General features: G+C 35.5%; 1 protein-coding gene across 4 annotated transcripts in view; it reads left to right on the top strand.

Moving 5' to 3' along the window:
- The window catches only part of ptpn4a (protein tyrosine phosphatase non-receptor type 4a), a 60,202-nt gene that overhangs the window by 17,056 nt on the left and 20,821 nt on the right, over positions 1-22,325 (top strand). For 3 of the 4 annotated variants that reach the window (XM_051119105.1, XM_051119107.1, XM_051119106.1), the window contains 10 exons: positions 838-992; positions 9,745-9,852; positions 10,575-10,617; positions 10,745-10,823; positions 13,932-13,976; positions 14,233-14,285; positions 16,693-16,813; positions 17,227-17,314; positions 17,675-17,763; positions 19,691-19,754. In XM_051119105.1, coding sequence (XP_050975062.1) covers positions 855-992; positions 9,745-9,852; positions 10,575-10,617; positions 10,745-10,823; positions 13,932-13,976; positions 14,233-14,285; positions 16,693-16,813; positions 17,227-17,314; positions 17,675-17,763; positions 19,691-19,754 — 828 coding nt within the window. In that variant the 5' untranslated portion in view covers positions 838-854. The remainder of the gene's footprint in view (positions 1-837; positions 993-9,744; positions 9,853-10,574; positions 10,618-10,744; positions 10,824-13,931; positions 13,977-14,232; positions 14,286-16,692; positions 16,814-17,226; positions 17,315-17,674; positions 17,764-19,690; positions 19,755-22,325) is intronic. The other variant, XM_051119110.1, reaches the window with a different exon arrangement.

Here is a 22,325-nt window from a genome sequence, read left to right as displayed (position 1 = left end):
GACGTTTTTCTGCATGCGAGATTCGTGCAAGGTGCGCTCATATACTTTTAATATTAAATTAATAATGCATATGCATTAGTATAGTGTTTCCTATTTTTTGTCCACAAAAAAACCTTGAAGCATGAATGCCCAGAAATCCCTGTGAGGTACCTTAAAGGTCAGAGATATTTCACTTTGACCTTTGCGTGGCTGTAGATCTATGAATGAACATGAGAAGTTCAGAGGTCTCTGATGGTTGTGACCTGTGCACATGTCAGAATGCTGTATTGAAAGCACTTCCACATGGCTGATCTTTATACACAAATGCTCTGTTCACCTGAACAAAGCACAACAGATCTGAACATGAGAAATGTGGAAAAAAATGTAGATTGATAATTGAATCTTTTAAAGGTTAATTCAGGGAAAATGCCAGTGGTGTAATTATTATTTAAAGGCCAATTCAGGCCTTTTAAACTAGAATCTGGATCAACAATTGAAGCTGTTTTATCAAGTGTATTGCTGTGTACATGTAGCTTTTCTCTGAGTCCATCCTTTGTGTGCCCGTTTGCTGTTACTTTTAGAAGGAAAGCTGTGTAAGAACCCTAAGGAAATAGATATATTTAGGCACAATGTAGGCTGTACATAAAAATATCAGTTTGTCATGTGAGCATGCAAGCTGGGTCTAAATCAGCCTTGAAATGCTGTGATCCAGTTTAACCGGTACTATCAAAATCGGCTGTGCTGCAATAAATATTTATAATAATGATTATTCATGTATGAAATGAATTACTAATTTGACCTGACCTGTTATATTATGCTGGAATCACACAAGCTTAAGTAGACATCTTTGTGTTACAGACTCTGGTTGGACCGTAATGACCGCACGCTTCCGGTTGCCTGCAGGCAGATCCTACAATGTCCGGGCGACGGAGCTGGCACGCGACAGGCAGCGCACCGAGGTGGTCTGCAACGTTCTTCTTTTGGACAACACTGTCCAGCCTTTTAAAGTCAATGTAAGTACTCCTTTAAAAGTAATGTGAATAATTCACATTACTGATAATGATCTAATGAAGTGTTAAGCAGAATGTATACTGTAACTTCACTGTCAAAAAGTGTTTCTTAAAGCATTCTAAAGTGTTCTGTTCTGTATGTTTTTGTAGCATGTTGCTATATGGTTGCTAGTGTGTGTTCTGGGTAGTTGATAGATCATTTCTGAATGCTTACTAGTATGCTATTCTCAGTGGAGCCCATGCACATCCAAGTCTTTGATACTTTGGTCTGTAGATCTGGCTTGGGTGCCTCTTTTAGTGTTACTCAGTTGTGTATTTTCAACAATTTCATCATCCCTCAAACAAGTCTGATTTGTTAAAGTTATATCGTATCCGTCTGATCAACAAGCTTTGAGGTAGTGAGGTAATTTGAGGTATGATTCATGTCTGTAATATGGTGCAAGACCAGTTATGCACCGATGTTTAGTACATGTGGGGTTTTGTTTAAATCCCTAGTCTTGTGTATGAGCAATAATAATAGTAATACTTGTTTTAAAACACACACTAATCTTGACTTTGTCCTTAGCAAACACCAGCAATAAATTTAATAAAGTCAGATTTTTGGTGTCAGTATTTTGTTTACCCAAAAATGAAAATTTTTTTTACCCCACCGATTTACTCACCCTCAGTCCATCCTAGGTGTGTATGATTTTCTTCTTTCAGATGAATACAACTGGAGTTTATAATGACTAGAGAAGCACCGATACCAATACGATACTTTTATTTTTGGTACTTGCCGATATTTTTAATTTTTATCAATAAATTTAAAAAATATTGGGTACAGAAACCAAAAGAATAATGACAGTGAATGGCTGTTGAGATTCAGAGGTCTAATAGAAGTCCAGTAAAGTGCATCCATCCATCATAAAAAGTACTCCACGTGGCTCTGGGGGGGTTAATAAAGACTTCTGAAGCTTTTCGATACATTTGTGTAAGAAAAATATCCATATTTAAAACTTTGAATTGCAATATCTATCTTCCGCTAACTGTTGTACGCGCATTTATGAGAGAGAGCGGTGTTCCAGCAGGATGACATAGGACGTAGGAGAAAGCTGTGACAAACGTTTAAGTGCAAAGGAGAGAGCAAAACAAAACACCGGTCATGAATTAGAAGTACAGAATGAGTATTTGGAAAGAAAAATGTCAGAGGATTTCAATATAAGCCAAGAGGAGACTGGTTTTCCGCTGGTAAACAAATGAAACTTTGCTTCCTTTGCTCCTGTAAACAAAACTTGGTTCTTGTGAGACTAGCATACTCTCACTGGGGCTTTAAATATATAATGTTTATTTTTCCTGAATTTTTGATCAAATAATGCAGCCTTGGTGAGCATAAAAAATCTTACTAACCCTAAGTTTTGAACAGTAGTGTTAATAACTTCAATTGCCATCAAACTTAATAAATCTTATATTCATTACTGATTGTATATGAATTACTGATTTGTTAAGCATTATATAGTGTTTGTTAAAGGAGAAGTCCACTTCTAAAACAAAGATTCACATATAATGTACTCACCCCCTTGTCATCTAAGATGTTTGTGTCTTTCTTTCTTCAGCTGTAAAGCAATTGTTTTGTTTTGAGGAAAACATTTCAGCATTTTTCTCCATATAATGGACTGGTATGGTACCACTTTTTTGAACTTCCAAAATGCAGTTTAAATGCGGCTTCAAACGATCCCAAATGCGGTTGTAAACGATCCCAGCCGAGAAAGAAGGGTGATGATGATTTTGATTTTGAAATGATTTTGGAAGTTGAGGGAGAAAATATGATTGGAGTTTTTGACATACCTGTTTTTGACAAAAACTGTCTTGAGCCAGAATACACAGAGTTCAGGCAGCGCAAAGCAAGATGAGCGTTTGAGATTAAAAAGTGTTTAAATTGTATTATTTTAATGAAAATAACTGATCGTTTTGGTAGATAAGACCCTTCTTCCTTGTTCACAACCGCATTTGGGGCACCATATCATTTATATGGAGAAAAAGCCTGAAACGTTTTCCTCAAAAAAAAAAAAATTCCTTACGACTAAAGAAAGAAAGACATGAATCTTGGATGACAAGGGGGTGAGTACATTATATGTGAATCTTCGTTTTGGAAGTGGATTTCTCCTTTAAAGTTTTATTAATATAATTTATTATAAAATGATCCCTTTTTCTTGATAAACACAAATCATATGCACATTTGTTTTAAAATTGCCATCTGTGTGAGGTTTTTTCATGCATAATGGTCAGCATCATCTACGTAGTGCTCATGTTCCAGTTAGAGGATAGTGGTGTAATTCTGCTTATAGAGGGGATGCATGCTTAACATTCCGGCAGAATGAAAAGTGGCCCTCAGGGTCCAAAAGATTCATGTACATACTTGCACCTGCAATATAAAGCTCTCATGACACACCCCTCACACGCGACAAGCAAAGGCACAAGCTTTTTCATTTGGTGCATTGATTGCAAAACCCATGTGTTTGTTCATCCTTGCCCTCAGTGTTGTGCAAAGTGTTGTGTAAAGAAATGGTCCTTCCCGAGAACTGTTATGTTCTGACTTGAAGTAAGAGCTCACGCCAACATTTAATTAAAGGTTGCTCAGATTATAGAAGGTTGCTCAGGTTTTCCTCAGTGGTTATTACCTTTCCCATCAGTTACACTGCCCAGGGATTTCCTGTGTATCAGGAAGTGTTTCAATATTGAATTGAAGCAAGCAATAAACCTATAAACCTATAAACATCACATGACTGACTCACTTTAAACAACTGCTGATCTGTTAGATGAATCAAGGCGTTCTTAGAAGTTGTCTGTCATGCTGCTGTCTGATTTGTAACCAACATTTCCAGGAAAACCAGTTCTCATGTAACGGCCCCATCGATCAAATTTACGCACTCGCTCTCTGGTCTCATACATTTTTGTGCAAGACCTTTCAGTGACCTAGATAGTCTGGCAGCACAGCGGGCCCTTGATGAGTATAGGGCACACATGCAGTAAAAGCACAAGGTCTACTGGAGGGAGGATCAGAGGTAACTAATCAAGAGGGGGCGAGGTGTTAAAAAAACAGGAAGGTTGTTATTTGTTACAGAAGTTGATGATGTTGATGTTACGTAGAGGCCATCATAAATATGTCTGAACTGTGTGTTTGAAGAGGTGCATGTTTTGTCTGGAATGCAGAGAAGAAACTGGAATAATTTGTCAATATTAGAGTAGATTTTTGCTTTGTAGCGTGTCGCTTAATGTGCGTCTCCAGGTTCTAATACATTGTCACTTTGATCTTAATTTCCTTATCAGTGGTGTTGTGTGAAGTAGCATTATATTAGGGGTTTGTTCAAATACTGACCCTAAGCACTAACCTTTGGCACATGACAGGCATGAGCGATGTCTCAAATCGTGTGACTTTCATTTATTTTCAGTGAGGGTTGGCAAATAAAGCTCAATAAAGTGGAGCGCAGTGCAACATTATGCAAATGATAATTAACACCTGTGTTTAAAATAAGGACATTTTCTTTTTGCCCAGTCAGACCAGTAGTTTAGATTTGTACTTTCCCTTCAACAGAAGGAAGAAAGCAAGAAAGAAAGATTTTTTTTTTTTCAACTAGAGGTGGGTGATATGGCCCAAATCTTATTTCATGATATGAGTAATTTTATTTTAAAATGACCAAAATCTTATTTCATGATATGAGTAATTTTATTTTAAAATGACCAAAATCTTATTTCATGATATGAGTAATTTTATTTTAAAATAATACTATATATCAGACAATACAGTTGAGTTCAAAAGTTTGCAGAATCTGCAAAATGTTAATTATTTTTACAATAAATGTTATTTAGTACTTGTAATTTAGTACTGACCTGAATAAGATATTTCACATAAAAGATGTTTACATATAGTCCACAAGAGAAAATGTTGAATTTATAAAATCAATAAAAATGACCCCGTTTAAAAGTTTACATAAACTCTTAATACTGTGTTACCTGAATGATCCACGGCTGTTTTTTTTTTGTTTTTTTTTTTTCCTTTAAAGTGATAGTTGTTCATGAGTCATTTGTTTTTCCTGAACAGTTAAACTACCCACTGTTCTTCAGAAAATGAAAATCCCACAAATTCTTTAGTTTTCCAGCATTTTTCTGTATTTAAATCATTTCCAACAATGACTGTATGATTTTGAGATCCACCTTTTTATACTGAGGACAACTCATATGCAACTATTACAGAATGTTCAAATGTTCACTGATGCTTCAGAAGGAAACACGATACATTAAGAGCCGGGGTGAAAACTTTTTGAATTTGAAGGTCAGGGTAAAGTTAACTTATTTTGTCTTCTGGGAAAGACTTACCTTCTGTAGCTTCTGAAGAGCAGTAATAAATGAAAAAATATATTTAGGCAAAATAAGAAAAATGTACACATCTTCATTCTGTTCAAAAGTTTACACCCCTGGCTCTTAATGCATTGTGTTTCCGTCTGTAGCATCAGTGTGAATTTTGCAGATACTGCAAGGTGTATGTAAACTTTTGATTTCAATGTAGACACAACTGACTCTTTATAATATCTTGGCATAATTTTGTATTTATTTGACTGTATGAATGCAGTAAGCTGCGAATGTGAACTGAATGGGATTGTGGTGCGCTGTATGAATATATTTATGTATCACAATATAAACAATGCAGCAAAATTGTGTATCTTTTGTTCAAGATTAAAGGAATAGTTAATCCACAAATGAAATTTGCAAAACGTTTACTCACAGTCAGGCCATCAAAGATTTAGATGAGTTTGTTTCTTTAATAGAAACAGGTTTTTAGATAGTACATCACTTGCTCACCAATGGTGTTAATGGGTGCGTCAGCCATACAGCTGATAAAACCACTGCAATAATCCACAAGTAATTCACACAACTCCAGTCCATCAATTACTGTCTTTTGAAATAAAAAAGCTGCGAAGAAACAAATCCATCATTTTTTTATTTTTGGGTGAACTATTTCTTTAAGTCACTGTTGCTTTTTCAACAAATCCTAACTGTCTCAGTCATTTAGCTGATATCATCATTTCAGAATTTGCAAGAATGGTGTTTCAATTTAAATTCAATATTCAGTTTAAATGTAATGTAACATTTAGTGAGCTGACCCATTAGGGGTATATCAGATGGACCAAAACACTTTCACGCAGGCCTAGGGTTAACAGGCCACATTTAAAATGCTTATGTGGCCTTAGTTGCATGGGCTTAGAAGGAAATTTGTTTTAGAAGCTAAGCTATTTTGATGAAAAATTATGAGCTTACTTTACTTTCGAAACATGCACTGATGAATCTTGCACAATAACTCTAGAAACATGTATTAAGAAAGCAAATAACATTATGGTTTCATGCTGGCTATAACTGTGGCCTAATTTTCCAAATACTTTTTGTGCTTCCTGCGCAGTACCAGACTTTCCTTAGTATCAAAACACAGATGTCATAACTAGATTGTCGTTGTTGCCGTGTGTAGATGACTGATCATCTTCAAAACACTCACAGGCTTCCTGCAGACCTCCGATCTCTGAGCAAGCTGCTGCACGTCCGCTTGCATTTCTGTCATACCACTCTCCTCTTTTGGAGTTGAAATGGCATGAAATGTATTTTCACCCTATCTGTTTTCAGAATGCATGTTATTGATCTTATTGTGAACCGTTCAACTGTGCATGTATCAAAACTCAGTATTCTGGTAAAACAACAGACTCTTCTCAGGTGATGTATGCCAGACTTATCCAATCATTTAATCTGCTTAAACCCAAGCATTTTCATAAAATTGACTGCAAAGCTAATATCCACCCTCTCTGCTTCAATCCAGTCAACAACTAAAGGACAGAACCAACCAAGTCCCTGCCCACATACTTCTTTTTTGATAATCTGATGTATGTCACAATATGGAAGAAAAGAGCTGTCACTATTTCTCTTTCATTATGACTTTCATCTATATCAGCACACATTTATTAGAAATGCCACGGTGGAATCCCACTTCCAGTTTTGATTGTTAGTTATGTAGACTTCTGTTGAAACGCACAATCAAACAGCCACAAGGTCCGAGACCGCAGCAAGTCTCCTCTCAGACACTTTCATTAGTGTGTAAATCTATACAAAGGTGCTGAGGGCAGGGGAAGGAAACACAAGAGTCCAAAAGTCCCGGATCTTTGTTCATATCTACATCCTAAAAAACATTTAGAAGAATCAAAGCCTATATAAACGCTTCCTGTTTTGGATATACCTAACATTTTCCCACAGTGTACCTTTTATACATTGTTTCCTTTGCCGCTAACATTGTCAGTGAGGGGCTATGTACGTATGATTATGGCACCCAATGCGTCATTCAAGCATGGGATTTTACTGGAGAAAATAAATTAGACTACAGCTGTATATCTATTTGTTATTGATATTGTCTCTTATGCTGATATATAAAACAAATCACACATATATGAATACATTTGAGTCACTTATTTATGTGGTGCGACTGCTGGGATGTAGTTGTAAGCTGTCTAAATAACAATAACAGCAAATAATATCAAATAATATGAGATCTTTTATATGGAATTCATGACTCTAGATGCCATTCTCACTTTTTGTTGTAAATCTTCTTTGGAACAATTAGTGTTGCAAAAAGTACTATACAAGTAAATGTGTTTAAAAAAGATTGATTTTAATTGGATATGATTTTAAAAAGGAAAATGATATTTAAAGTTCTAAGGCAGGGCTCTTTAATGCTAAATTTAGAAATTCAAGGCGTGTCCGGGGGGAAAAAGAGGATGTATAGTCACCCTAAACAAGACAATAGTGTTACAAATAACATTAAAAAGAGAGTTCACCCAGAAAGAAAAATTCTGGATTTCATCAAAAATATCTTAATTTGTGTTTCGAAGATGAACGAAGGTCTTACAGGTTTGGAACAACATGAGGGTATTTAATGACAGAATTTTAATTTTAGGTAGAATTGTCCCTTTAAAGTGCAAATGCGGTTTGAATGTTTCAATTCCAACTATAATTTTGTTTCATTTTTAATATTTCCATGTGAAAGGTCAATATGAATGTTCTATTTGGGCGCCCCGTTTATGTATTTCCTCACATACTTTGCGGTTCTGCAGAGGCGTTAGGTTGTCCGTTTTCTCTGAACTGGCCTGTCATTCATTCTGTTGATGTGACTGTCGCCATATTTTGTTTATTGAGCAATACAACGTGTATGTGATTTGAACTGTCTGTCTGTATTTCTTGAAAGGCATGTGTTCAGTATATGCTGTCTTGGCATTTCCAAGACATTTTATTAGGGTAAAACAGGAAATAAAAGTGCTGCTAAAGCCTCAGCTCTGCTGTCAGGATGCTGTTAGTGATCTGACAGCCAATAAAACTGGCGTATTACTGTCTCACTACCAAAATGGCCTGGCCCTTACTGGAAAGATGGACATACTTCCTGTTTTACTTTGCTGCTGATGTCAGACACTCTAAGCTGTAAAGATGACCAACGGCGATCTTTAATGAGGTTTTGCTTTTAATTTGCAGCCTGATTTGGTTAATTTGTGATGTTACACTGTGGTCTAGGTTACTTTTTTTTTTCTTTTTGTTTTTTTTGTTAGGGATAAAAAAAACTCTAAACCCTATTGTAATTGTTGTAATGCACACGGATCAGCGATCACCATGTAAAACAGATCGTGCAGACCAAACTGTAAGTTGTAGAGACTTGAAACTTGGAGGGATGGTAGTTCTCACACCATCTACAATGTCACCAAGGCTTGCTCTAATCGGCCTGACGGGGCGCTACAGCGATCAAAAGTACTAAAAAAAAAAAAAAAGACTTTTGCGAGCTAGTCCTAGGTTTTTTAGAAGGTCTAAGAGAAATTTGAAAGAAATTGTCTACTGGGGGGCGATATTGCATTTTTTTAAGGGCATAGACGATTTTACGTTGCACGGTTTTCCGCACAAACGCACAATATTCGTGTTGTACAATAGAAATCATTCCAGGCAACTTTGCCTGTAGAACCACTGCTGTCAATCAAATTGTTCGTTAACTGGAAAAAACACTGCAGTACAATTCTCTGGACTCTCTAGGTCAAGAATTACCAAAAAAAAGTTTAAATTAACCCTTTGGGAGGCTATCACAGGGTTGTTTAGAAAAGGGGACTGTCTAGATTTACTCAAAATCCTATAAAGCCTAAATGAAAACTCAAAACTTCACGAAACTTAGTGAGCACATGAGACAGGTGATCCTATGCGTGTATACGAAGTTTTAAGGAGATCGGGCCACAGCTGGTGCTATAACAGTTAAAAAATGACAGTTAAATGACCTGGATTTGCCAAAAATGCGTTTTAAATCATTGATTTAGTTGGGTACAGCCTTGCTAAATAATATGTAATGTCTTTTTCCTTATATGCTTAAATGAACCCCGGTAATCGCTGCTTGCAGCTTTATTTTAAATTTTATTTTTTATTAACTGGACAACATTGTAAAATGAAAGTGAAGAAATGAATATTAAAGTTGGTATATTTCAGAAGAAGATGGTTGTATTTAGTACAGCTGAAGGGTTGGTTCACCCAAAAATGATAATAAATAAATAACAAATACAAAAATGAACTTTCTAATATGTAAATATATTCACATTATTAAAAATATTATAACTAAATATTCAAATAAATTTTTACACCTGTCCTTTGACATTTATTTTTAGGACTTAAATGTTTCTCTTTGTCTATCTGTGTGTGTGTGTGTGCGCGTACTCTTTAGAAGCACGATCAAGGACAGATCCTACTGGACGCTGTATTCAAGCACCTGGAGTTGACCGAGAGAGACTATTTTGGGTTGCACCTGGCCGATGACTCCTCTGATAGCCTGGTGAGTTCAAAGGTCAAGCTCAAAGATGCGCCTGAGCCAAGACGGTTTGCCCTCAGGGATTCATGAAGGTTTTGCGTGGAGCATTTGAGGCTTGAATTTATGAATGGCCAGTATTCCTGAAATCGGTTCACATTAGGAATGTAGGACACATAGTGTTTCAGGTTTAAACATCCTGTGAAACATTTCCCGCTTTTGGGTGGCTCAACACAATATTCAGTTTTAGCAAAATATTAGACTACTGATATGACTGGATTCTTCATCTGATGAGTTTAAGTTTGTTTCTTTTAAGTCTAAAACACCACCAAAACATTGGTGTATATGGTATTCTCTAAAAACCAAAAAATGACATAATTCATATGAAAGCAAACACGTTGGTAGATGCCTTTGTTGTGTGTATACTATCAGCATTCATGTTACTGTTCATCTGTCTACCAGTAGGCATCTGCTCGATCTGTGGCTTGGTAGACTTTGTAGTTATATTGATTCATTTGAAACTGGATCAAAGTTAAAGAGTTTTTTACTCAACAAACACACTCAGTTTGTCTCTTTGTGTTGTAACTGCAGATAAGTACATCTCCACCTCCCCACAGCAGAAAACACAAGCCTATTGAATTATTGAGTGGTATTAGGTTGTGTTGGACTGTTGCCATGTTATTAAGGTTTTTCTTCCCCTCTCTCTATCTCTGTCTCTCTCTTTCTTTCGCTCAATCAATAATTTATAGAGGTGGCTGGATCCAAATAAACCCATAAGGAAGCAATTAAAAAGTAAGTAATTTTATAAAAGGCACCAGCCTAGGCTGTTGTTTACCACCAGCCATTAATTATTCTTCCTCCTCTTTTGTATTTGTACATCTTTGTACTTACACATGTGTTCTGGTGAATTGAATGCTAGGGGGCTCTCCACATCATCTAAACTTCCGGGTGAAATTTTTTGTGAGTGACCCCAACAAACTTCAGGAAGAATACACACGGTAAGTGGATTTCAGCTTTGATGTAAGTCAGTTTTTATTTGGTATATAAAGACCTTAAAAAGTGTTTAAAAAGGTAATGTCCCAGTTATACATTAAAGGGATAGTTCACCCAAAAATGAAAATTATGTCATCAATTACTAACCCTCACGTTGCTCCAAACCCGTAAGACCTTTGTTCATCTTCAGAACACAAATTGACATTTTTGATGAAATCTGAGAGCTTTCTGACACTCAATAGACAGCAACGCAACTGACACTTTCAAGGCCCAGAAAAGCAGTAAGAACATTGTTAAAATAGTCCATGTGACTTCAGTGGCTCAACCTTACTTTTGTGAAGCTTTGAGAATACTTTTTGTGTGCAGAGAAAACAATAATAATAATAATAATAATTATAATAATAATAACAATAATAATTTATTTTATTCTGTTCTGTGTCAATCTTTACATCGTACACATTGTGTATGTGATGCTGCTAACAAAGGAATTTTTGGGTGAACTATCCCTTTAAACTCTAGACAATTTGAAGTTGACAGGATGTTCTAGGATGTTTTATTGGACAAAAATTTGTCAGTAAATTCTGTAATTAAAACTATGTTTTATTACTATATTTTTTTGCCAGCTTTTAAAGGATTAGTTCACTTCCAGAATAAAAAATTTCCTGATTATTTTCTCAACCCCATGGCATCCAAAATGTTCATGTCTTTCTTTTTCAGTTGAAAAGAAATTAGGGTTTTTGAGGAAAACATCCCAGGATTTTTTTGCCATATGGTGGACTTCAATTGGGACCAACGGGTTGAAGGTCCAAGTTTTAGTGCAGCTTCAGAGGGGTCTACACGATCCCAGCTGAGGAATAAGGGTCTTGACTAGCAAAACAATCAGTCATTTAAAAAAAAAAAGATATACATTTTAACCATAAATGTTTGTCTTGCACTAGCTCTGCAATGCGCATCTTGACTTTCTTTGCACATTCGCTTTGTAAACACTGGGTCGATGCTTCCACCCACATCTTGCATGAGGTCGAGCTAGTTCAACATAAGCATTTGTGGTTAAAAAGTACATACATTTCGCTAGATAAGACCCTATTCCTCAGGAATTCCTTGGGATCATGTACAGCCCTTTGAAGCTGCATTGAAACTGCAATTTGGACCTTCAACCCATTGGCCCTGTTGGCGTCTACTATATGGAGAAAAATCCTGGAATGTTTTCCTCAAAATCCCTAATTTCTTTTCAACTAAAGAAAGAAAGACATGAACATCTTGGATGATATATGTGACCATGGACCACAAAACTAATCAAAAGTGTTGATTTTTCAAAATTGAGATTTATACATCATCTAGAAGCTGAATAAATGAACTTTCCATTGATATATGGTTTGTTAGGATAGGACAGTATTTGGAGATACAACTATTTGAATATCTGGAATCTGAGGGTGCAGAAGGGTGTCCAAATGAAGTTCTTAGCAATGCATATTACTAATCAGAAATTAAGTTTGGTTACATTTCCGGTAGGAAATTTACAAAATATCTTCATGGAACATGATCTTTACTTAATATCCTAATGATTTTTGGCATAAAAGAAAAATCGATATCGAAATCGATGACTATTGTTACAAATATACCAGTGCTACTTACGACTGGTTTTGTGCTCCAGGGTCACATATGGGTAAATAAATGATCAGGATATTTTTATTTTGGAAGTGAGCTAATCCCCTTTAAGTGTACACTGTAGAATTTAAAGATCTTCAAGGCTGATAGACAAAAACTAAAAACAAATTTGTTGTCTTGGAAACTTTATTTTATTTCTTTTGCATGTATTCATTACATGTAGTAATCCTCATTTCTAAGGAGGCTGTAAAAGAAGTGCTGTAATGCAGAGATCAAAAATAGTTCAGAGAAGGCTAGGCTAGAACAGAGATGAGTAAAGCACTACGTGAGTAAAACTACAGTGATTGACCTCCTCACCTGAATTGGCGATGATGATTCATAGTGAATCATAGTGATAATGTTGCATTATTTCATTGTAGTGTTCTTGTTACTCAAACAGTAGCTATGCTAAGGTCATTATAGGTTCAGTACCCAGGAAATGCATGAAGAAATAAAATATATGCAATGTAAGCCACTTTGAAAGAAAGCACCTGCAAAATACATACAGTAAATGTCAGTGCCAAGGAGGAAAACAGAAAATATTGGTGCGTGGAGCTATGTTTATGGGTTCGAATCCCATTGAAAAGCAGAACTGATAAAATATGTACCTTGAATGCAACATAAGTCTTTTTGGATAAAAGCATTTGTCAAATGCATATGTAAAATGTAAATGTGTAAATCTTAATGTTATAATCAGATTAGACAAACTTTGGACACCATGTCTTGGCTTTAGCTTTGCTTGGTTAGATAATAAAGCAGGTCAATTTAGTTTAAGTAAATTCCCCGTATTTAAACTGTACTGCAGTATAGTGTGGCACAACATTTTATGTAGGAAGTTTAATTTGGTTATTTTCATAAAAAACAAATACAATTTAAATACTTTTTAATCCCAAACACTCGTCTCGTCTGTCTCTCCTTGAACTCTGTGTATTTTGGCTCAAGAAAGTTAGGGTATGTCAAAAAACTCCAATTGTTTTTTCTCCCTCAACTTCAGAAATCATTTTAAAATCATCCTACATCGCTGCAGAAGTACCAACCCAGTCTTTGCAAAGTGAATGTGCAAAGAAGATCAAACACCCTTAACAAAAAAGGTAAAACAGCGATATAGGACGATTTCAAAGTTAAGGAAGAACATGAGATGGGAGTTTCAAAAACAGTCCAGGCAAAGTAAGACATGACGAGCGTTTGGCATTAAAAAGTATATAAATTGTATTATTTTTATTAAAATAACCGATCGTTACGCTAGATAAGACCCTTCTTCCTTGGCTGGGATCATTTACAACCGCATTTGTGATTGTTTGAAGCCGCATTTAAACTGCACTTTGGAAGTTTAAAATCAGGGTACCATATCAGTCCATTATATGGAGAAAAATGCTGAAATGTTTTCCTCAAAAAACAATTTCTTTACGACTGAAGAAAGAAAGACATAAACAGATTATTTGTCGTGTTCTTTTTCATCTTTGTAGGTACCAGTATTTTCTACAGATTAAGCAGGACATACTCAGTGGAAGGTGAGCTGGATCATGTGTGCCTGTTTTTAACTGTAAATCTCTTTCTAAATCCAGTTTAGTAGTAGGTGCATTCAATTTGGTTATAAATAATATCTGTAACTTGTTCAGTGTGGATTTGTCCCTTAAATATTTATCTTGTAATACCACTGTAGTTGCATATGCTTACATGTTTTTTAATGGTTACTTAAATACAGTAATTTGTTTTTATCTCCAACATTTCACACTGTTAATTTAATATAATTTATATCCTTCCCAGACTGCCCTGTCCGCACAATACTGCCGCGCTTCTGGCATCGTACGCTGTTCAGTGTAAGTATGAGCTCTTTGTTGAAAAGAACGGCTGTAGGATCTACATGACAAAGAAGCCAAAAACTAAATCAGTTTTTTCAGCGGAACAGTATGTGACAGTCAATTACATGTGGTTTGCTTTAATTCTGGTTTAGTCTTGCTATCTTTAATGTCACAATTTTAAAACCTTTTTAATGTTATGTTTGGGGTCAAAAAAGAGGCGCCTGTAGTTCTCCATTTCTTGAGTGAGAGGAGCTGATAGCAATTTAGCATAGCAGCAGAATTATAATTAAAGTTGTTTTCCGCCACTGTAATGTCCCACGTTTCTTTTTCCGCGTCAGGCAGTATATTACGGTATCATGCGAGCTCAAATCCAGTGCAAACCACCGAAGTACAACGGCGCAAGCTCAGCACGGCACATTCCATCTGTGCACAACCTCAACGCTTAACAAGCACTAGCTTGTAAAACAGGAGTACATGCAAGCAAGAAATCTCTCTGAAGTACAGCAGGCACTAATACAGCCCAGCACATCTTAGTTAACCTATTAGTGCCCATTCGAGACGGAGCAGTGACATGGCATATCCCGGACCCTCGGGGGTCCGCTTGCCAGATTGAGCTCAGCAATAATGACTCTTGACAGATTGCTGTAGTGAGCACATTTGCTCCAGTCTCTCCGGGGCTTTTAGCATGCAGTTTGGGCACTATATAGGTCAGAGGGGATTCTGTTGAGCCCCGTTGCCTAGGACAGCGCTATCTATTGCAACTCATTTTGTTTGCTTTGGGGTTTACTGGCAAGCTGCCATAGCGGCAGAATTGATGTTAAATGCCACATTTGATGTGTGTGTGTGTGTCAAAGAATTACTGAGCACTTGTGTGTTACGTGATAATAAATATTGTAACAGGTGCTTAATAATCCTAAATCCTTGAGTAGCTTGAAGTGTTTTTTCATTTTATTTGAAATTAATGAGGATGATTGTATGGGTATTCAATTGTAGCCTCAATATGGCCTCAAAATCCAACGTACAAATAATATATCTTTACATACACTACCAGTCAAAAGTTTTTGAACAGTAAAATTTTAAATGTTTTCTTTAAAAAAGTTTCTTCTGCACAATAAGCCAGCATTTGTTTGATACAAAGTACAGCAAAAACAGTAAAACTGTAAACTATTTTTATTATTTAAAATAACTGTTTTCTATTTAAATATATTTTAAAATCATTTCTCCAGTCTTCATTGTCACATGATCCTTCAGAAATCATTCTAATATGCTTTATTTGCTGTTCTATAAACATTTATTATTATTATCAATATTTAAAACAGCTGAATATATTTTTTCAGGATTCTTCGATGAATAGAAAGATCCAAAGATCAGCATTTATCTGAAATAAAAAGCGTTTGTAACATTGTACACTATACAAAAAAGCTTTTTATTATTTTATTAAGCTTATTATTCAAAAGCTTTATTTTTTAATTATTAATTATTTAATTTTATTTATTTTTTTGGAAAGAAATAAAAATCAATACTTTTAATTTGCAAGGATGCTTTAAAGTTATGATAAAGACATTTATAAAGTTACAACAGATTTGTATTTCAGATAAGTGCTGTTTTCAACATATTAATAATAATAAATGTTTTTTTAACTGGAAATCAGAATATTAGAATGATTTGTGAAGGATCATGTAACTGGAGTAATGATGCTAAAAGGTTTAAAATCAGCTTTGAAAACAGGAATAAATTACATTGTAAAATATATTCAATTAGAAAAAGTTATTTTAAATTGTATAAATATTTCAAAGTTTTACTGTTTTTGCTGTACTTGGAATCAAATAAACGCAGGCTTAGTGAGCAGAAGAGAATTCTTTAAAAATAAATAAAAATCTTGGTGTTCAAACTTTTGACTAGTAGCGTATATAAAATATATAGTATATTTTGAATTAATACACATTTTAACAATTTTATTTTTAATAATTTTAATCATTATTTTCAATGATTCTTTTTTTCAAATATAATATGAATTCAGTATAATACTGTACTGCAGTTTAAAAATGGCAAAGCTAAATTTTCAGCATTATTACTCCAGTCTTTAATGTCACATGATCCTTTAGAAGGATCAGTTGAATGCATCAAATAGTGCATCAATATCTTTCAAAACATATGTAGTAAAAATGGTAAAATCTGCATTATTGTGAGAAAAAAAAAATCTGCATTGTACACATAGTTTTTTAGGCCATTTTGCTCACTTTTTTTTGGTCACATAATCTATAAGTCACACACAAAAGAAGGGATTAAGAGATTTAGGCACCATTGTGTGTCCATCAGTGTTCCTGTCCTTTTATATACAGTATTAGGTGACATGGTCTGCATTTTGTACTGTCATGATTCACGGCTGTTATCCGTAACACTGCACTTGTATTGTGTGATTCAGCTGAGCTGGGTGATTACAACGAAGCTGAGAATTTGCCAGGATACCTGTCTGAGTTCTGCTTCATCCCCAACCAGCCTCAGGGCTTTGAAAAAGAGGTCACCAAACATCACCAGCAACACAGGTAAGAGTCACCGCTCTAAACTCTGTCACTCTGGCAGAACTCTGGTCACTGCACTATTCTAATCCAAAATTCCCATTACTGTCAGAAATTTACCATGAAGGAGTCCTGTCGATTTCACATATGGCTTTATGAATATTCATGACGACTCGCATGTGTTAACGTACTCATGTGTGCTTTCTCAGCGCTCATAGATCAGTACGCCCACTCTCGAGCTGTGCTGAGGACAGGAAGCTCATTGTCCTCCACATCTTAGCCACACTGACAAATCGGTGGATTCTGAAAGACACCAGTTTATGCAATTTACGCAGTAGTCGTGTACACACATCTACTTCACTGTCTTGTGATGTGAATCTGAAGCACATGTCCTCATTTTGACTCTTTATTCTCCTTCTTTTTTTTTGGCCTGGGCACAGTGGACTTACTCCAGCACAGTCTGAATTCAATTACCTGAACACGGCACGAACGTTGGAACTTTATGGAGTGGAACTGCACTATGCAAGGGTAAGTGAGTCAGAGCTGTTTCAGTGTGTATCTACACACAAGCCTCTGTGGTACATGTAAAGATAATCAATGAAACAGCAAAGCCCATTTCATGTCTGTTCCTCACACAAAGCTTCTGTAGGGGTTTAGAAGACTATGGAGTATGGTTTGTGCTTTCATTGTATGGGAAAAAGCAGCATTAACATTTTGCAGAGCTTTTAAGTTATACAGGCTTGGAATGAAAAAAGACAAGACAATGATCTTTCATTCAAATTTTCATTTTTTTTTGACTTTTTAAACAACATTACACAGCACAGTTTCGAAAACGCTAAATGATCCTCATTAATAATTTCTCTTTTTTTCCCCCGTTCTTGCTTTCAGGATCAAAGCAACACAGAAATTTTCATAGGCGTGATGTCAGCTGGCATTGCCATCTACAAGAACAGGGTACGAATCAACTACTTTCCATGGTAAGTGAACTTGCCTTATTGGTGTCATTTGTGTTTAATTCAAGGAAGTGAAGCTGAGGTTGCAAACTTAACCTGTTTGAATGTAATGCATTGCTGTCAGCTTTAATTCTTTGTGTTAAAGGAGTAGTCCACTTCCACAGTAGTCCACAAATAATTTACTCACCCACTTGTCATCCAAGATGTTCATGATCCCAGTCGAGGAAGACTGGGATCACTGGGGTCTTGTCTAGCGAAACGATTTTTTTCGGAAAATAAAAATTTGTATACTTTTTAAGCTCAAAAGCTTGTGTAGCACAGGCTGGGATGCGCGTTCACGAAGCTACATACTATTGAATCACATCGAAAGGTCAAACTACAGACCCAGTGTTTACAAAGCGAATGCGCAAAGACTAAGAAAGTGCAAGTAAGTCAAACGCTGTTTACAAACAAAAAGGTACAACGATGTCAGATGATTCTGAAGTTGTAGGAGAAAATAAAATGTTAAAAAATAAAAAGTTTTTTGCCCTACTCTGCCTTTTTAGTGATGGGAAGTTCAGATCATTTTACCGACTAGTCTCGTTCAGCAAAATGAACTAATCTTTTTTCGAGTCATTTCGTTCATTTTAGCAAAATATAATTAAAATGTTATGTGTTGCTTCCCTAACAGATCTACTGCTTACACAAACGTTGATTACACTACAAACAAGACAAAACTATAATGCTATAAGAAACAGAAAAGATTAATTAATTGTTTATCTGGGTCTGTAGTCTATGATTAGCTCATCTCACCTCTTACCTGACAAGTTTTCGGGTTTGAGTCGTTCGTTCTTAACATGACAGCCCCATAAGATGAACAAACGACTCGAAAAACCCGAAGACTCGAAACAGGTCAACTAATTACAGTACAGAACCTAATATGATGTTGCGTATGCGCAACTGAACAAATTGTTTGACAGCCTATATATATATATATATATATATATATATATATATAGTTATTCATTTATTTATTTTTGAAGATATGCCAGCAATTTTACCACTCACTCCAAATTGTGTTCATACTAATTACCATCTTTGCATTTAAACAAATTTATTGGTTTTGGTTGAAAACATAATTTAATTTTTTATTTTATTTATTGCATTTGTTGTATATGTAAACAAATTAAATTCCACTCTTAAGGGGGTCAATTTATTTGTTCGCACTTATTTTAAATTGTGCAGAATACTAAATGATCAAATGTAAAGAGCAGCACCCAAATCCTCATTAGGCAAAGCTTTATTTCCCCTCCACCACCAGGCTGTTTTTCTGGCACTCATGCCCAGCTGCTTTTGTAGCTGTAGTCCAAGCATCTCCCATTTGAAATGCACGCACAGATGCTTTCCATGCAAACTATGTTTAGCCCAGAAGAGAACAAGGTCTGTTTGCCATAGATGTCAACCATCCTCTCAGGGCAAACGGTTGAACTTATTGATTATTTTATTGTTCACCCCTGTAGTTCATAAAACGCAAGTGATGGTTAAAAAAAAAAATGTGTATACATATATATATATATCATACTATGCTGACTAAAATAGAAAAGTAGGTGGATGGCAATGAAGGATGTTCTTTAAAGTCAATTGAAGTTCAGTTTGACCTGCCTGAGTCATTGACTGTTTATGAGTTGAACTGTGTTGTGTTGGGAGTGTGTGACAGAATGTATCATAAGTGGTTGAGGCTGCTCCAGCATGTGTTTATTCAGACACTTGAGTGAGTGTGTGTGTGTGTGTGTGTGTTGTGTGGAATATATTTAGCTTCACTATGAGTCATATTTTAATAGGAGTGAAGCTTAGAGTCACACAAAGGGCCATGAAATGGGTTAGAGAATTTTAACAGCTCAGAATAAGCGTTTGTTGCTGCCCTTGAAAATGTGTTTTTGTTTTACCAACCGTTTTTTTTCTTCCATTTCAGGTTGAAAATTGTAAAAATATCTTTTAAATGCAAACAGTTTTTCATCCAGCTAAGAAAAGAGGCGGTAAGTGGTAAACTTTTTTTTTTTTTTTTTTTTTTTTAAATACTGTCATTGTAAATAAGTAAAGCAAGGCAACATAAAATCCCATCCGCAACACACTGAACTTTGCCAATGTAATGTATTTCTGAGTAAAACAGCATACATTGTCATTTGCTAAGGCATTGCCAGCTACCCAAAACAAATGTCATGATTCACAGTGTGTCACAATATCATAATTAAGTTGAGATTGAAAATATAGGGCATGATGTGAGTGCACAAAAAATGAATTATTAAATTAATATTAATGTATTAAAATTATAATTTTAAAACTATACCAGAGGTTGCATTAGACTTTAACATTGTCCGTCATTTTGATGGACAGGGTTGTAAAAATTTTGCCATAATCTGTCATTACCCATCATTTTAATTATAATAACACATTTAATTGCTTTTATTTTTTTTCACATTTTCATTTTTAATAATTAACCTATAAGACGATATAGGCTTATGCATTTATTTTGAAGAGAACAGATGAACAGATTAGACTGCGTAACTTTTTATGTTTAACACCACACCCCGCAGTGATTTTAATATATTCTTATTTTTATGAACCAATATCGATTCATAAATCCCAATCAATCTTTTGGTCTGTGCTGTTTTTGGTGCTCTTTAATATGGCATCATAGTTCGTTGTAGCTTCTGGGTACTCGCCTGTGCGTAATCAAACGCGTGGCAAAACATTCGTGACAGTTTCATTTTTGTTCTGGATCCTGTGCTCTGCTGCTACATTGAAGCACACTCACCACCAACTGGACAGGGGTGGGAATTGCAGTTACAAGTTACAATAGATCACTCTCAGTGTAATCTGTCGAAGTGACGGGCGGTCTTCAGAAAAAAAAAAAAAAAAAAAAAATCTGTCAATGATGGATAATTTTCGTTTAACAAGACCTCTGCTTTATAGTAACTTACTGTTGTTGTTGCTGTTGTTATTTTTTGCCATCTTAAATGTTTTGTGATTTGTGACAGCACATTTGTTAGGGCTGGGTAAATAATATAGATTTCTCGATTTTAATAAATTCTAATTTTTGCGAAACAATATTAATTCTTAAATCCCAAAAATCGATTAGTCTAACCTTTTTTTCAGTTAATGAACGGAACATTGTAGCGCACCTCCCATCGAGTAAATCGTAATAAGCTTTGCGCTTTACTTTCTCAGAGTAACAAAACACAGAGCCTCAGATGTTACATTTTGTCCATTTTGTTGCACTATTCAAATGATAAATGCTGTTTTGGCGCTGTTTAATGTTGTGACAGATCATCTCCTCCGTTTTAATAGCAGTTTCAGCACAAAATAAACATGAATAAACATCCAAAGTTCTGTTTAAACTTACCAAAATCCATATCCTGTCTCATGTAATCACTCAATCAGTGTTTCAACAGCTTGTAAATGTCACATTTACCTAAAAAAAAAAACATTTGGTGACCATAAACTTATTAGTCAGCTAGAAAAATGAACTTTAGAGTGGAGCATTTGCTTAATATACACACCATATAGCATATTCATTATAATTTTTACTGTTCTTCAATGTTTAATTTGCTTTAATAAATTCGTTAAGTTTTATGACAGCCACCACTTTGTTTAAGAAAAACAATTGGCATAGAAATATATTTACGTAATTGTAACTTTATTATTATAAAAGGTGTAAATTAAGCATATGTATACAAATCAGTTAATTTTAACCTCCGATATTATAGTAATGAAGTACCAGCTGACTCTCATGTATATTTTACGACACTGGTTGAGAGTTTTTTTCCTTGAGAAAATTTGGCTTGTACTGTACCTGATATGTATCCAAAAAAAAAAAAGTTTTTGAATCAAATCAAATGCTTCAGAACCGAATCATGAAATTGGTGTCAAAACTCTGCCCTTAAATTTGTATATGTGTGCATCCATACCGTTTTTCGGCTTACTGTTATCTGATTACAATTTGTAAAACCATAAAATGACCCCAATGCACATCATCACTCCCATTTACAAACTGCAGGGAGCAGTAATTCCTATAAATAAACCGTCTTTGCTCAGGCAATATCAAATTAAAGAGCATATTGGCTCCCATTGCACCACTGATCTTTGTTTATTCGAAGCCCCTCTGTAATTACCACCCTGCTGTCAGTGACGATGTGGAGAGAGATAGAGACTCTTTACAGCTTATTAATTATGGAGCAAAGGATGATGCATTTTGTATGCGGGGGAGCAGGATGAGACCTGACATTAGAGTCGTGCCGATTGCTAAGACACGATGAGAACCTGTGTGCCTGAACCGGGTATCCACAGCATCACAGACCCTCTGCTGGAGACCTCAAAACACCCCAGCAGTGTGAATAATGCACAGGGGCCTTTCAGAAGCAGTTGTACTAAAAGCAGAACTCAATGATGTCATGATCCATAATTGATGCCCAGATGGCACGGCTTGGCTGAGTGGGTACGATTTCCTAGGACCCGGGTCGTAACCCCTGTGATTTGCAGAAGCAAAAACAGTCTGGGAAGTGCATTTACCCCCCTCTGGAGTCCCCAGTGACCAATGGAGTCTTGCA

This window comes from Labeo rohita, chromosome 9, assembly GCF_022985175.1.
Source record: "Labeo rohita strain BAU-BD-2019 chromosome 9, IGBB_LRoh.1.0, whole genome shotgun sequence".
NCBI lineage: Eukaryota > Metazoa > Chordata > Actinopteri > Cypriniformes > Cyprinidae > Labeo > Labeo rohita.
This window is presented reverse-complemented; position numbering and strand designations above follow the sequence as displayed.